This window comes from Xiphophorus maculatus, chromosome 8 (genome assembly GCF_002775205.1).
Source record: "Xiphophorus maculatus strain JP 163 A chromosome 8, X_maculatus-5.0-male, whole genome shotgun sequence".
Lineage (NCBI taxonomy): Eukaryota > Metazoa > Chordata > Actinopteri > Cyprinodontiformes > Poeciliidae > Xiphophorus > Xiphophorus maculatus.
The window spans coordinates 8465078-8480617 of NC_036450.1; the positions used below are offsets into that span (position 1 = coordinate 8465078).

At 37.3% G+C, this 15540-nt stretch overlaps 1 protein-coding gene across 6 annotated transcripts in view; it reads right to left on the minus strand.

Moving 5' to 3' along the window:
- strbp (spermatid perinuclear RNA binding protein) overlaps window positions 1–15540 on the minus strand; it is an 84545-nt gene that overhangs the window by 31427 nt on the left and 37578 nt on the right. For 5 of the 6 annotated variants that reach the window (XM_023337722.1, XM_023337724.1, XM_023337723.1 and 2 more), the window contains 3 exons: window positions 11435–11607; window positions 1526–1791; window positions 659–830 (listed from right to left, as the gene is read on the minus strand). In XM_023337722.1, the coding sequence (XP_023193490.1) occupies window positions 659–830; window positions 1526–1791; window positions 11435–11437 (441 nt within the window). In that variant the 5' untranslated portion in view covers window positions 11438–11607. The remainder of the gene's footprint in view (window positions 1–658; window positions 831–1525; window positions 1792–11434; window positions 11608–15540) is intronic. The other variant, XM_023337725.1, reaches the window with a different exon arrangement.

The following is a 15540-nucleotide window of genomic DNA, read 5'->3' on the forward strand; positions in this document are numbered from 1 at the left end:
GCAAACCCTAATAAATGACATAATCTACTTGTAAACAGGATCTTTGCTGAATGTTAAGTTTAATCCGACAAGAATAATTAAGTTAAAGCACTATTTGCATTGTGGATAATTTGAGTTTTTTAAACTATACTTCCTCTTCCATTTTTAAAAGAAGACGTTCTTTGAGAAGGCAGAAGGAATTTTTAAAAATAAGAGCTTTGCTGGGCTAGCTTGTTGTGTCCCTGTGTGAGTTTATCCCTGGATAATTGTCAGGAGCTTCACTTCAGAGCCATGACTTGTTAATGAGGAAATGTGACACATGGACATGACACCTCTCAACTTCACACTTGACGATATTGCTGCGTCGTGCCTACTTATGCTCACACCAACACCCACAGAGCTTTTCTGCTCGCAGCACAGTGAACGCTGGCAAACAGAGACAGAAAAGTACAAAAAAAATCTGGAAGCCTGTTCAGCTTGCTTAAATTCTTCCAGTAAGAAATTCTTTACAAAAACCTTTACTGTTTTTTGTTCACATTCAAAAGGAGAATTAGATTAAATTCTAATGTGTGCATGTCAAAAGAAAATTTTGGACCAGCTGTAGGGAAAAAAAATACCAGTGCCAGCAGTACTGGCATGCTTGCTTGTGTGTATGAAAGGGTCAGAGTGCATCTCTAACCTGAATCTGTGTGGGTAAATTGTGACAGACAGTGTCCAGCAGTGTCTGTGTGGGTTTGTCTCTGCACATCAGCACCAGTTCCAGGTCCATGTCGCCTTTGATCAGGAGTCCTTTGGCCACCAGACCGACCCTCATCACTCCACAGAGCATGCCACCACCGCCAGACTCTCTGCTTTACAAATAAATGTAAAAACGATCATACACTGCAAGTTGAAACACAACAATTAGAGTAACGTAAACAGGTCTTTCTTTAATAAAAATCAAAGCTGTAAATGTTCATAATATTAAATAATATATTCTGCAGAAAGTTATTATTTTTTGCTGTCTGACAATTAAAAGCCATGCTCTTTGTAAACAGCTTTGTTCAAAAAACGTGTCAAACCTTGTTTCCTTGACATAATAATCAGCTTACAGGCAGCCTGATTAAATTATTAAAATACAGTGCTGCAGTTAATACGACAAAATCAGATCAGACAGAGCAATTCAGCACTGTAATGAGAACTAGCGAACCATTTCTAAAAAAACGATTCATGAAGATATTCAACCATGAAGACTCTGCCTGACAAGACACTAAAAAGCTGTAGAGTTATTTCCCTTTGCTGAAACACCGACTCCAGGAGCATTTAAAGAAGGTTGCTTAAACATGGCTATCTGGGGGCCACTGATGATGTTGCAGATGGCACACCAAAATCAAAAGACATGAAAGAATATTAGTGATTTTGCAATAGAGGCATATCATAAAAGTAAGCATCTAGAGATGAAAATGTTAGTCAGCATCTTTTTTTTACATTACTGATATAAACAGTTTCTGTGGTTCTAAAACTAATAATAAATCTTAGTTGTATAATAGGTGTATTTTCCGTTTACCTGTATCCCTCATTGGATTCCTCGGCTTCTTCTCTGGGCTCCTCACCAGGATCGTCCTCCTCTGTGCTGTCTGCTGGTTGGCTGTCGAAGTTGCTGTTAGGGGCGTCGCCGCTGCTCTGCTCCATCCAATCGGCGACCTGTTTGAGCGCGCACTCGACGGTGGACACCAGCGTCTGAACGGCTTCCAGCTCCTGCGAGGAGGGGTAGATGGTGGAGTGCTTTGCCATGACATGGCGGTCATCGTTGCTGAAGGAACGGAAGGACCTCTGAAAATGAGGACAAACAACTTCCTTAGTCATTCCGATAGGAAAAAATAGAAAGAAAACTACATAAAATGAAAACCTGTTTGTAATGAAAGAAAACAATTTCCTCAAAGAAGACAGCAACGTTTTAAAAATACAATATTAGAAATACATTGAACAATGTGAATTCCATAATTTTTTAAAAATAAACATTTTATTTCCTAAAATGCTGTAATATAGCACTTCTTTAGTGATTTTGAACCAAGTGAAGCTAAAACTACACACCAGATGAGTTTCAGGTAAATCATATTGACAAAGGTGTTTTCATCTTAAAAGCAAAATGTAGATATATTTTATAGAGTTTTACCTTAAGTACTGCTCTGAATATGTTGTTTTTTCAGGAATTGATCTTTGTTTGTGTTTGCATAGTGTAGTTAATGATTAATCAATTACTAAATTAATTGGCGATTATTTCAATAATCGATTCATCACGATTAATCCAATTATTCCGATTAATTGTTTCAGCCTTATGGTTAAGAATGAAAACTGCAGGAGCATTTCTTGTTGCTGACACAGCATACAGTGTGAATAAGAAGTCTGTGAGAGCTCACCAACCCAGAGACGTAAGCACAAAAAGCCATTAGAAGTCAATCCTATCCCCATACTCATACCCTGTCCGTTCTTTCCTAACTCAATCAGACATTTTGGCCTTGGGAATTCATGTCAGCCCCTCAGTCTTTCTGATTTGCTCCTTCTTACTCTTCAGGAAGTATATGAAAGGGAAGCACTGATGGAAGACACCAGGTGCGAAACATCAAATGAGGGTTTCTCAGGGAGAGTTAATGACAGAAAAAAGAGGGAGCTTGCCATGGGAGCAGAGGAGGAGGAGAATGGATAACACCAGGAACGGGAAATGGGAACAGTACAGAGTCTTTATAAACGGATAGGAACAAAAATGGTTGTGAAGTAGGAGGCACAAAGATGAAAGGGAAAGTAAAGAGATGAATAAAGTAGAGCAGCGGGTGCAACGGTGTATTTAGTTTTTTGCATATTGCAGTAAATAGCATTCAGACAGAGCTCTGGATCTACATATGGATTTACATAAAAAACACCGTGGTAAACGTTGGCTTGTTTTCATCCCTTCTGCCTTCACATCTCAAAGCTTGGTGCCATAGAGAAAATATCTTTAATAAAAACACTAGTGATGAGTCCATTGATCCACTGCCAGTGAGTTGATACAATAAAGACACAGTTATACCCTGACAGATTTCGATGTAAAATGTTTTTATATTAACCAAAAAGTTGATTTCTTACAGTAAATAAAATGAGCATCTCATAAAAGATAATAAAAGAATGTAAAATGAGACACAATTTAAAAACAAAAAGTTTCCAGTCACATTTTATTGTAAATGTTACGTCAAATATTATTCAAACCTTTCTCAATAATTAACTAAAGAATCTTTATTGGCTTTAGAGCAAGCAAATTATTCCAATAGTTGCTGTTTTCACTGGTATTTGGAAGATTTATCTTTATCTCTCCAAGACTATGAGGTTTGATCACTTCTTTGCCTTAATCTTTACAGAAAGGGACTGATAATTTTCAACTGGATAATAGTAACTATAGACAATTGAAGTAAAACCTATTTTGTTAAGGCTTGCAATTCCAGCACATTTCATGTGCAATATAAAAACCATTTCAGGCTACAAATGTGCTTCATTTATCCTGACAAAAGCAGATTTTTATATCTGCTCATAAGAAAAAGAGAGAACATTCAGTGGATACAAAACTACTCTCGTTGATAAAGGAACACATACAATAACACAGCTTGTCTGTGGTAAGAATTTTAAAAAGAAAAGCAAACATATTCCAAAAATAATAATTACAATGAAACACAAAAGGCTCCACCGCAGGAGCATCACCAGAATCAGTCTCGCAGGTGATCATTCACAACTTTTATCTTTCACAATGGCATTTTAGTGCTTTCAGAAACTCCTACCGGTAAAATCAATATACATTTTCAGGTGAACTCAAAATTTATTTGTTTGGTTTTCATTGAATACACAACAAAACATGTAAGGAGTTGCATAATTTATAATCTATACACCAATAAGTATTCTTCTTTCCGTTTTGATTCTCTTTGTCTATTTGTTTTCAGAAATATGCCCGTCGTCTACAATAGAAATAAAATCAAAATTTTCAGAGAGATTCATTTTTGTTTTAAATAGTAGACAATACCAATATTCCTGCTAAGTGTGAGGTGCACAGTTAAGTGTGAGGATGGCGCTCCTACCAAGCTGCAGAGTAGACCTGCTTATCTCAAAGCCCCACATTTCCCTTTATTCTCTCCAACACACACATGAACTCAAAGAGACCAACACGTCAGTGCTCATAAGCAACACACACACACAAAAAGGAGAGATGACCTTTTCAAAGTGGTGTAGCCTGAGGGCTATTATCAATCTACTTAAAATCCAAGGACCTTTACGCGCTCACATACTCAACTGTGAATTCTCGAAGATGAACAAAAAGCTTTCTTTATAAATCCTAAAACTAAAGCGTCACCCTGAGATCTACATTCCTAAATGGCGGCAACTCCTCTGGACTAAATAATCACGTCCACATACCCACAGCATAAGGACATGCACACAAAAGAAAAACCACGCACACTCCACACCGATCCTAATTGAAACGGTGACACTCTCTTTCACTGAAGTGACTGAGATAAAGCCATTAACAGCGTGGAGAACAAGCGCAGCACAATAATTGCAGCCTCACAGTCTGTGTGGTTCAGGATGTAGAGTGTTGTTGGAAACATTTGAGAGAGTTTGCACAAAGGTTCAATTCAGATTCTTTGAAACTATGCAGCCAATAACAGGAGAGACATGAGGTGAATTAAGATACCATTAAGATACCCCTATGTTAAAATATGACATGAGTTTTAAGTAGTGTCCTGTTTAATCATCTTGGTGGGGAAACTTTTTTTAATGAAGAAATAAGTTAAGAAATATCAAAACGCCTCTCATGCACTGACACGTACAGTATATGAACTTGATTTTACAATGACATTACTCAGGAGTAACACATCAATCTGAGCGCTCATCCAACATTTTCTTACCACATTGGGTTTATCTTGTACTTGTGTGTCTTCTCAAAGCTGTGTTTAACAGAGCGGTCGTAGCAAATTTTATGAGCTGTGGCTAATGGGAGCTTCTGCAACCATAAACCAAACTAAGAGGAAGGAGGGTGCCAGCAAATTTATGTATGTAAAGCTGCGTTCCTTGACTGCGGGGGCCGTTGTTGGCCAGCTGTTGTGATGACCACGTAAATCAACACAGTTAAGTGGGACTCGCTGACAAGAATCGACCCTGCGAGCCAGTGTCTGTAGAGATAACACTGCTGACATTAGGACGAGGAAGCATAGATGTGATGGGCCTTCAAACATAGACTCAGAGGTTATTCTAGGCACTCATGGTTATGTTGTTCTCGGCTGACAACAGTCTTAAAGACAGAAGTTACCTGTACAGCATATTCGCTTACAAACGGGTGAATGAAAGCAGACAAATTAAGCATGAAAGATAAATCAGAGGTTATGATCCAGTGTTCCTGTGACAACCTCAAGAGTCGTTGTAAAGTTCACACTTTATTTTAACTCATCTCATTTAGATGAGTGAGCATCATTTACTTTGGGGTAAATAATCCAAATTAAATACTCAAATACTCACACCCAAATCTGTGTTTTTGACTTGTTCTTATTAAATCATCACCCCCTTAACTTTAACCAATCCAGTATTGTAGATGTTGAGCTAGGTTCTTCTTTACCTCCTGGAAGACCCGTCAATATACTTAAGTAAATTGTGGTAGGCCAGTCACACCTGGACAGATTCACCACCGTTTCATGTTATCTCCATTTGTAGATAATGATTCATGGACACATTCATCTTTAAAAATTGGTGCTTTAACTGTTCCTTGACTCACAGATTTCGATTACTATTTGATGTTTGTTCATTAATTTATTTAACCCAAGCTATAATGTGTTGTTTGTTTAAATCTGTTTGCTTACATGTTGTCAGGAAAGTTTTTTTAGTGGGTTTCTTGAATCTACAGGTCAGGCATGAATGTAGCCCAGGGTTGCTAATGATGTTTAAACAGAAAAATGTGGTTAATTCATAATTTAAGAAGGGGAGCAATGTATCTTCACACAGGCACAGGTAAGCCTGTATATCTACTCCCAGCCCACTCTTTAAATATGAAATTATTATTTGAAAACTGCATATTATAATGTATTTGGTAATATGAAATACCTAAGGAAAAAAGAAATCTATAAAGAGGAGGACATTTTTTCCACACACTGTACACCTTCACATGTCACTGGTGCTTTTAGACCACACACTTGCCAATTACACTCCATTTCATGCTCCACTGGAACCTACCAGCTGGCAGGACCGTGTTACATAACCACATTACACAGCATTTACAACTTACAGTGTGCACTAATGTGTAAACACTCTAATGCAAGAAAATACATAGAATATCAGGATAAAAATCTGAGAAAGATTCAATATACACAAACCATACAGGATGGTTACAGGGGAATATAGATATAAAAAACATGATATGATCAGTCACGGTCATCACTTCTGTCCATAAGCTCCACATCTGTCCTTAACGCCCTGCAGTAAAAGCACATCAGTCCACACCGATCCTAATTGAAATGGTGACACTCTCTTTCACTGAAGAGAGTAGGAGCAGCTACTTCACAACTAAATGGAGCAGGATCCACGAATTTCCGTTCCTCTGCTGCCTGTCTCCTCCAAACTCCTCCTGTCTCTGCAGCCATCTGCTATAAATTACGTGACCCAATGCCAAGGACAAGGCTTACTAGAGCAATATCAGCTGTGATAGAAAGTGTAGTCCTCATTCATGTGGTCATGTGAGCTGCCCTGAACATCCTTTAACTTTTTAATCAGAACCTATGAACATTTTTGTGCACGTGTGTGTCTCTGTATTTAGGAAGTGGAGGTGATAAAAGTCTCTTAAATGTGTTAAAAGCACAAAAATAAATAGAAGAAGATGAAGGCAGAAAGGTGTCAAAACTGCAGAGATAGATAAATAACTTTTATTATTTTTGGGAAGCTGAAGTAAAAAAAAAAAAAAAAAAAAGGTTTGTTCAAAAGTTGACAGCACAAGCCTTCACAGTGAAACTAATATCCAGAAAAACAGTCATCACCTATAAATACCACGCAAAAAAACATTTCAGAAGTGCTGTTTGGGGAAGATGTCACACCTATTTAGAACAAAAGGCAACCATGTGAAAGACAAAGAAACTTCAAAAAATCTCAAAATAGTCCTTGAGAGACGGAACAAGCAAGACAGAAGGGGGGAAAAAAGCAACAACTCAGTGCCTTCACTGCAATATCCAGCAGCCTCAGGGGGATTGCATTAAAAATTCATCCTGTGATTTATCTGCACTCTGCTTGGCAGGGCGGCCTCGCCACACTCCACCATCCTGCTTTATTGTGTGCACTCGCACTAGCTGTCTCTCAAATTACCAGACATGCAGAACATCACATACGCAAGATAGCAGGGTACACATGCATCAAAATATATAAATAAAACCCCACGCATGGATTCATCGAAATATCAGAAATACCATTAGCACCAAGTCTATCAGCTGCCCTGAAAGCATGGGGGGGAAATGAGCTACAGCAAAGCCATATACTGGAACAGTTATGCTGCATGCATACTGCATCAGTATTCCCAGACTGTATTGTTTAGACAAGAACGATTTTCATAGAAATTCTGTTAGAATCTGTCAAGCCCATAAATCAGCCTCCAAAACATCAACCCACTGCCTAATTTCTACTAATTTAGTTTGCGTGCGTGCGTATGTGTGTGTGTTTCTGTACTTTCCTCCTGGTAATGCAGAAACATGGTTTATAGGCGCTCTATAACACTTTATGACCTAGTTGCTAAAAACCAGCTAAAAGAACCTTCATTTACCCCAATCATATACAAGATGGAGTGAAATATTCATTTTATTTAAATATACTGACCTTTAAATAAAATATACATTGTTAAATTCTCGAGGAACATAAAATGGACATAAATAACAGTGACACAGAAAAACACAAATACACTACAGTAACAAATCTCTTGGCTTAGGATTTATAGATCTACCCCCCCAAAATGTAAAGATTTAAAACATTTCATACTTACTTAAAGGCAAAATGTTACAAAAGTTACTCTAATTCCTGTAATACAGGTTATTGAAGTAAACTGCTGAAAGCAGTGTACCAGCAGTCAATTCTGGTAAATACTTATTTGGAGTGGAACACTAACAATAAAATAACACAATAAAAATACGACAATTCCATGGTATCACAGTTTTAACACTGCAATCCATTACATGGTCTATTTGGCTTTAATACAGCAGAAAGGAAGCATTAGTTCAGCTTCAGCTAAAACAACATAACATATTTTTAGTTACATCACGGCTAACAACTAAATACTATTATTTAAATTTTGTTTAGAGTTGCGGAATATATTAAATCACATCCTCCACTGTGATGAAATATTATATTTTGAGTGTTATGCATGCAATTTCTGCATGCCAAAAACTAATTTTGGCAACATGATGGTGGAAAATTTCAACTGCTTTGAAACTGCTTGACTAACATTTAATTTACCTTTGGGAGAAACCAAGCATTTCAGACTAGAACTGGATATTAATTTAGCATCATACTTGATAAGTCATTTCTATACAATTCACAACAATTCATAACACGTTTCATGTGCTTTTGCTCAGCTGCATTGAGCATGAAGCTTTGGTTTAAAGAAATGTCTGGAGAAACTCCAGGTGGTTTATTAAATGGTTTCTACTTAACTCAGTGCAGCAGTGAGATCTGAAAAGCTGTTTCAGAAGTTTGGGAACTGCAAACCAGAAGCCAGTAAGCTTTCAAAGAGGGTGTATTGTAAATACGAAACTTAGAAATGAAAAATTAATGGCTAATCCCTACTCTGTGATCTATTATTAGTACACTAAGCATTCATTTTATGTTTCTTTTTTAAGGCTGGCTTTTTTTTTTCTAAAACTGGTGCTGAATAGAAAAGTGAAATGGAAAGTAGAGAGACCATCTAATTTAACTTGGTGTCTTCTCTTCTTTTCAACAGAAAAAATAAGTTGTGCTTTGGTGGCACAGGAATCAAACCTATGATCATCTGCTGCAAGGCAACTGGGCTAACAACTGCACCAATCTGGTGCCGAGGTGTCTCACGCGAAATACAAAATCCCATTTTTCTAAGGATTTGGGATAACTTGTCTAGAATGTAGGCTGTCACCAGTAATGTGACCACATGGTCAAACAATCAGACAGAAAGAACAGTGTACACTTACAAACAAAATGTAGGCAAGTGTAGTTATTGAACTTCTATAGAAACATCAATGAAAACAGTTGTTTGCTCTGTTGTTTGGCTTGCATTTTGACGCGACTGCCAAGGTCAGCAATTGCTGCATTGCCCTAAGTCAGGAGTAATCACAGTACTGAGTTTGCAGCATGGGGCATGCACTGGTCTCATTACCCTTGGTTATTTATGAGCTCAGCTATGTTTTCCCTTTGTGCAATGTCCAACCTCAGCACCACCAGTAACATCTTGTTTTCTTCTCAAAATGCATTTTTCTCCTCTCCTCCCCGTTTTTCTTCTTTCCTCTGCCTCTCAAACAAACGACTCTTCCACTTATTCACTTTTTGTACCAATTTCTCCTCCTCCCTTTTCTTGTTCTATTTTTTAATAATTCATCTTCTGCTCAGCCCACCCCCCATGGGAAAGGAACTTCCACTGTCACAAGCCAAGACCATTAATCAATCCTCCGTCCCGCACACGTTTTACCTCAACCTTTCTGCTCCTAACGCTCCTTCTCCACTCCTCCCCTCCCCTCCACTTTGCACATCCCCTTTTGCTTTCAACGTTCCTTTTTACCGTTATTTTCATATTATTCTATCATTTATGTTTTATGGTCTTATTTGCTTCCCCTCGTCATTTTCTCTTTCCTCAGCTCTCTTTGATCCTCTGAGCCGTCCTCTCCACCCAGTGCTGAAGTTCCTTTGAACAGTATCTCTGTGCTCCTGTAACAGGCATCTTACACCTTTTCTAACATAATTAAAAAATTTGTTGTTACATTTCTTTGCTCTTTCTAAACCTGCAAAATATGGAGACAAAAGAGCTATTATTAAGCAATAATATTTACTCACTAAATGTCAGGAGTATATTAGCAAGACAGAGCACATTAATTAAATCTAGAAATATTAATTATGCAGTGATACTAATATTAAAGAGAAAATTCAAAAGGTCACGAGAAAACGGCTTGGCTCTATGAAAAACAGCCATACATAAAGAACCTTCAACACTACTTGCATCCCATGCTAATGAGATATTATTAAATAAATGCATTACCAATGCATTAAAATAAAATCCTATTTAATTGCAGTGGAATAAGTTTCCTTTAGTATAGAAGAAAGTAGAATATTTATGTTTGCTGCATTTATTTTCAACAGAAAAAGAGATGACTTTAGGCCACTGAGGATTAATCCAGTCCTTTTTCAGACAAGGAACTTCTGAAGCTTCATCTGGCAAAAGCAAAATTTGTAACTGAAATTCTGGCTACGCCTTTGTGAGGCGACTCTTGAAGTAGTTCCTGAAATCGTTGTTTTTTGTCTCTTAGTCTTTAAGTAGCTTTGGTAATCATCTTTGCTCATGCAGCTTTTGCTATCTCACTCAACACTCCATAGGAATACTTAGATACAGCAATCTGCATAAAACCAGATTTTTTAAGAACAGCTTTATGTAGATTTTTCAACTTGGGGAAACTTTTAGACAATTTTTATATCAGCAGTCTTCTCCATTACTGTGTTCTTGGTAGTTTTTTGTTTTTGACACGTTCATGTAAATGATTTAAACGGAAAAGGCTGGTTTTGTATTTTTGCTGAATCTTAGCTACATATTTCCTGGCAGCATTTCACAAAGTTGGAGCATAGAATAAGAGGGATCTTTGACAAATCTACTTTGCACAATTTCCTGGGTCCACTTTTATGCACTGGATTTAGGTCAGGGTACAGAGGCTGCTATGAAGAATGTTAGTTTTGTATTAGGTTAACCATTTCTGAGTTGATTAGACCATATGTTTGAGCTCATTATGGTGCCAGAGATGATACTGCTACAATTGTTCCCAAATTAAAGGTTGGATCTTCTACATTTATAATGTAATATTATGCTACTGCTGTTAAAAACATTTATAAGAATTTATATTATTTTGAAGGATGCTGTAAATGGTTTTATTTTCTGCCTCTTTTTACCTTCATCTCATCTATTTTGTTGCATTTCTTCATTTTCTAAATGCTCATAACTCATTCTCTTTTCTTATTGCAGAGCCTCTCAACATCTACTCTATTCTCACTGATGTATGAGCTCTCCTCCCCTATCTGCCCTGAACAAGCCTTTATCACACATCTATTTCTCAGCCAGGACTTACACTATCTGTTAGCGATGTGTGTAACAACTTATCAGATCGAACTCACGGCCTCTATTCGAGAGAAGTGATTTCTCCACTGTGGATAATCCACACCCCCCACGAAGAAATCCCCAGCACCTACAAAACAATCAGTGCATTACCATGCCTGCAGGAGGAGTGGTCACTTGTTTCCTTCCTGCTGACGCCCACTTCTGGAGTTGGAGGGCGTGTGGTGGGGTGCAGAAGCAAGGTTACTCGTCAGGATGTTGATGGCGAGACGCTTCTGCTCCTCATGTGCTCGTCTCTCACTCTGGCCACTCTAGAACAATGGTTTCTAAAGAATGAACAGCAGAAAGAGAAAATAAGAAAGGTTTGATCAATAATACAACAACTTACTAAACACTACATTACGAAGTTATTTAATGTGCAACATATAAACAACAGTTATTCAAATTCCTTGAAGTTGTTCACATTTTAACACCACAGACTGAATGGAAAAGGACACATGGTTTTCAAAAACGTTTTGCCAACAATAATCTAAAAATGGCAGATACCTTTGTCAATGCTTTGTGGAACCACCTTCAATTACATTTGCAATTAAATCTTCATCAGGTTTGCATACCCAAATACTATTTTGCTTCTTCTTTTTGACAAAAAAGCTCAACTTCAGCCAGATTGGATAAATAGCTAAATTAATTTATGGACTTTGAGCAGCTTTTCCGTTCTTGCTGTGAAGAATTATCCTCAACGCAGGATGCTGCCAACATCATGTTGCAGCCGTTAGTCTATTATACATTGTCCCAAAAACGGTTAGTAGGCTAAACATTATATCTGTGTAATCACTTGATCTCCTGAATACACAGACATCTCTTTACTAATAGGTCTGATTTCACAGGCTTTTACTTAGGGCTATCAGAGCGAAAGCAGGTTAAAAATAAATGCATGCAACACTTTTTATTAGTAAAAAAAAAAAAAAGAATGTTTTTTTTCTAACTTCATAAATAATCTGTACCTTGTGTTAATCTAGTTTATTCAAATTCCAATAATCCACATTGAACTTTGTGGTTCTTGTGAGAAATGTGAGAAAAATATGGACAAATTCAACATGTAAACTTTTCCAAGGTGTGTAAAAGTACAATGGATACATGAAACAGAGAAGGAACTGACAGACTAACGGATAAGTTCACGAGCAGATAGATGTAGACACACATAGGGAAAATACATGCAAAGAGCCTCACAGGCCCTTATTCATAATTCATGGGCTGGCAATGCTGTGATGGAGGGGGATGTTAAACAAACATGTGCTTGTTTTCATTCACTGGCTTACACTCTTGAGCCCAACAAACCCTCCCTATAGGTCAATAATACAGCTGCAAAATGAACAGAAATTGAATTTATGATTCCTTTTCACATTTGTGGAACGTTTGTTGAAACCACTTTATGTTTGCGGCCACTGATTTTCTTTTTATGTCCAGTTAGAGCCACAACAACAAAACAAAACAATTAATGAACTTCTATCACTTTTATTTTGGAAATTCAACAGATGGCATTCACTGAGCCTAATTTTATTTTGTTTTAAATAATAGTGTTCTCACAAAAAAGCTCTTGTTTTTTCATATCATTTGTTTCATATTAAGTTCAAAGAATAACATATAAGAACAAAAAAAGCTATATAATGGTGAAAGCAGGAGAAAAATACTCTAACATTCTTTCAAAGACCACCGAGATGAATTCAACCTTTGATTTTTGTTCACAAAGAAATGATCTTTTTAATTTTATTGAGTTCCCTCATAAACAATGAATTACATGATACTACTAGGAAATATTTATTTCATTTAAACATTCATATAATTGTCTTTCCAACAAGAGCTCTGCTTGATGATTAAACTTTGTGATACAAAAAGCCTGAGATGAAAGGAAAAAGAAATTAAAATTTTGAAAAGCTTAGGCAAAGCAGAGGAGCAGACAGAACTGTAAATGATCACAGACTGCTGCCACCAGGACAGAAAGAACAGGAAAAGCAAGAGGAGCGCTAAACAATCAGACAAGTACAAAGTGGGGGACAGAGTGGAATCGGATAAGCAACAACACAGATATTGAGCTAACCCCTCAGGCAAACAGACTCGAGCAGAAGCTGCTCCTCATTTTCTCCTCAGCTCTCTGTCTTTAAGCTGTTGGCCTTGGGCCGGCCACAATGACAATTACCTCCTCAACACACCTGGCAGTGGCAGAGCCTGTGTCCCAGCACTCGCATTGTGGCAGTTACCTCAGAGCCAGCGCTTATTGCTGGAGGCGGGTAAGCTCTCCTCCAACATGACTTGGCCACTTTAAGACTGCATGCACATGATTATAGTGCGAGCACACAAACACAAATGCTCTGCCAAGAGGCATAATAGCAGTGTGAAAGCCCCCCATTTGATTTTCATTATCAGAACAATTCAGGGATAAACAACAATTTCATCACAGTCTGACAGTGCTTTCCTTCTCCTTTTTCTGAAATTAGAATCTCGTGTACAAGAAGGATAAATACCTCGCATTTTTTATTGGAATATATATATATATATATATATATATATATATATATATATATTACACAATATGGGGACCAAATGTTTATTAAATCAAACCCTGAATGAAGCTCTCTCATGAATAAACAGCATGTGGCCTACAGTCTGCAGATCTTCTTCATCACCCCCTTGGGAAATTATCGAGACCAGCTTCTCAAATCCGTGGTTTCATGCTGGCTGTGCAAACTTTACAACCTGTTTGTTAATACTGTATATCCTGTGGCGATTTTGTCTACCTTGGACTAAAGCTGATCAATAATTATATTTTTTCCACACAACACCACAGTGCTCCCATTTCCTATTTCGCTTTCATTTCCACCGTGCTGGCTGGTCATTAAAGTGTGATTGTGAGCTATTCTCCTGAGAAGTGGAGGAGAAAAGAGGGGAAAAATCTGGCTGAAAACCTGTCTCATTAACACCAGAGATAGTTTGTGGAAATTAGCATGAACACACACATCCAGGCCTGCACGGAGAAACCAAAACCACACATTAACTCCATGACATCCCCCAATTATCACATCGATTTCCACAGGCGCTCCATGAATGAAGAAAACCGCACACCTGTGCTGTGTAGTTCCTTACCTGGTTGGGCACGAGAAAGGGAACATTTTGAAAGGGGAAATAAAGAAAGTAAGAATGACAAAAAGAGCTGGAGAATTTGCTGAAGAAGCTGTGGGAAGCAATTTACACCTTTCTTATCTGATAACCGTCAGACAAGATGAACAGCGGTGGAGACGGAGTGGCAGAAGACAGAAGAAGCAAAGATACTGTGCTAATTAGAGTTAGCAGAGCATAAATATTAATGAAGGTGAAGGGAAGTCTGTTTGTTTTTAGAATTTATTTTTCATTTGTAAATTTCTCTCATGCATATATTTGTAAGTACTTTACATATTATGTAGCTTCTAAAAAGGAAGAAACTATTTTCCACCTTTGCAGATTGGCTATTCTCTCAAGCTGCCACTTTTACACAGGATTTAACAGGGAATGAAAATGTTTTAAAGCAAAGATTCTCTAGTTTATTTTGTTTTTATATCCCTCATTGCAAAATGTTAGCAATCTCTTGGAAATCTCACAGGTAAAGTAAAAATAAATTTCTTCAAGGAATACACACATGATTATGTGTACAGGTAATTATACAAATGGCAATAATTACTAATTGTGCCAACGGTTAGTAATTGTTGGCACAATTAGTGCCAACAATTGTTAAATGCCAACAACTGCCAACAGTTGTTAAATGAAGAAGCTGAAAAACAGTTTAAAATGCCTAAACTCAAACATTTTTTCTTTATTTTGACATTATGGTAAGACCTAGTTTAACTGCAGAGCTCTTAGAAACCTGCTGCTCTCCGTCACATATACACACATTGTGACATAGTGTCTGAGCCCAGTGTGAATAATCACTGATTAATAATGTCATAATGGCTACTAAAGGCTCATGTACGTATATTGGAAAAATGGCTGACCTAACAATTTCTTGCATAATAGCAAGTCGTAGGTTTTCTTTAAAATTTTGAGAGGTGAAAAATGCATGTTGTTTATTTTAAATAGAATAGAGTTAAAGCTGTAAATGTAAAATGACTCTTTAGGGTTTCATCTGTAACAGAAATCAGACCAAATAAAGTCTCTAATTAATGCAAATTTAGTTGTTAAATTCTCCAATATACCATGAAAAGCAAAAAAGCAAAATGCATTTCCCCATG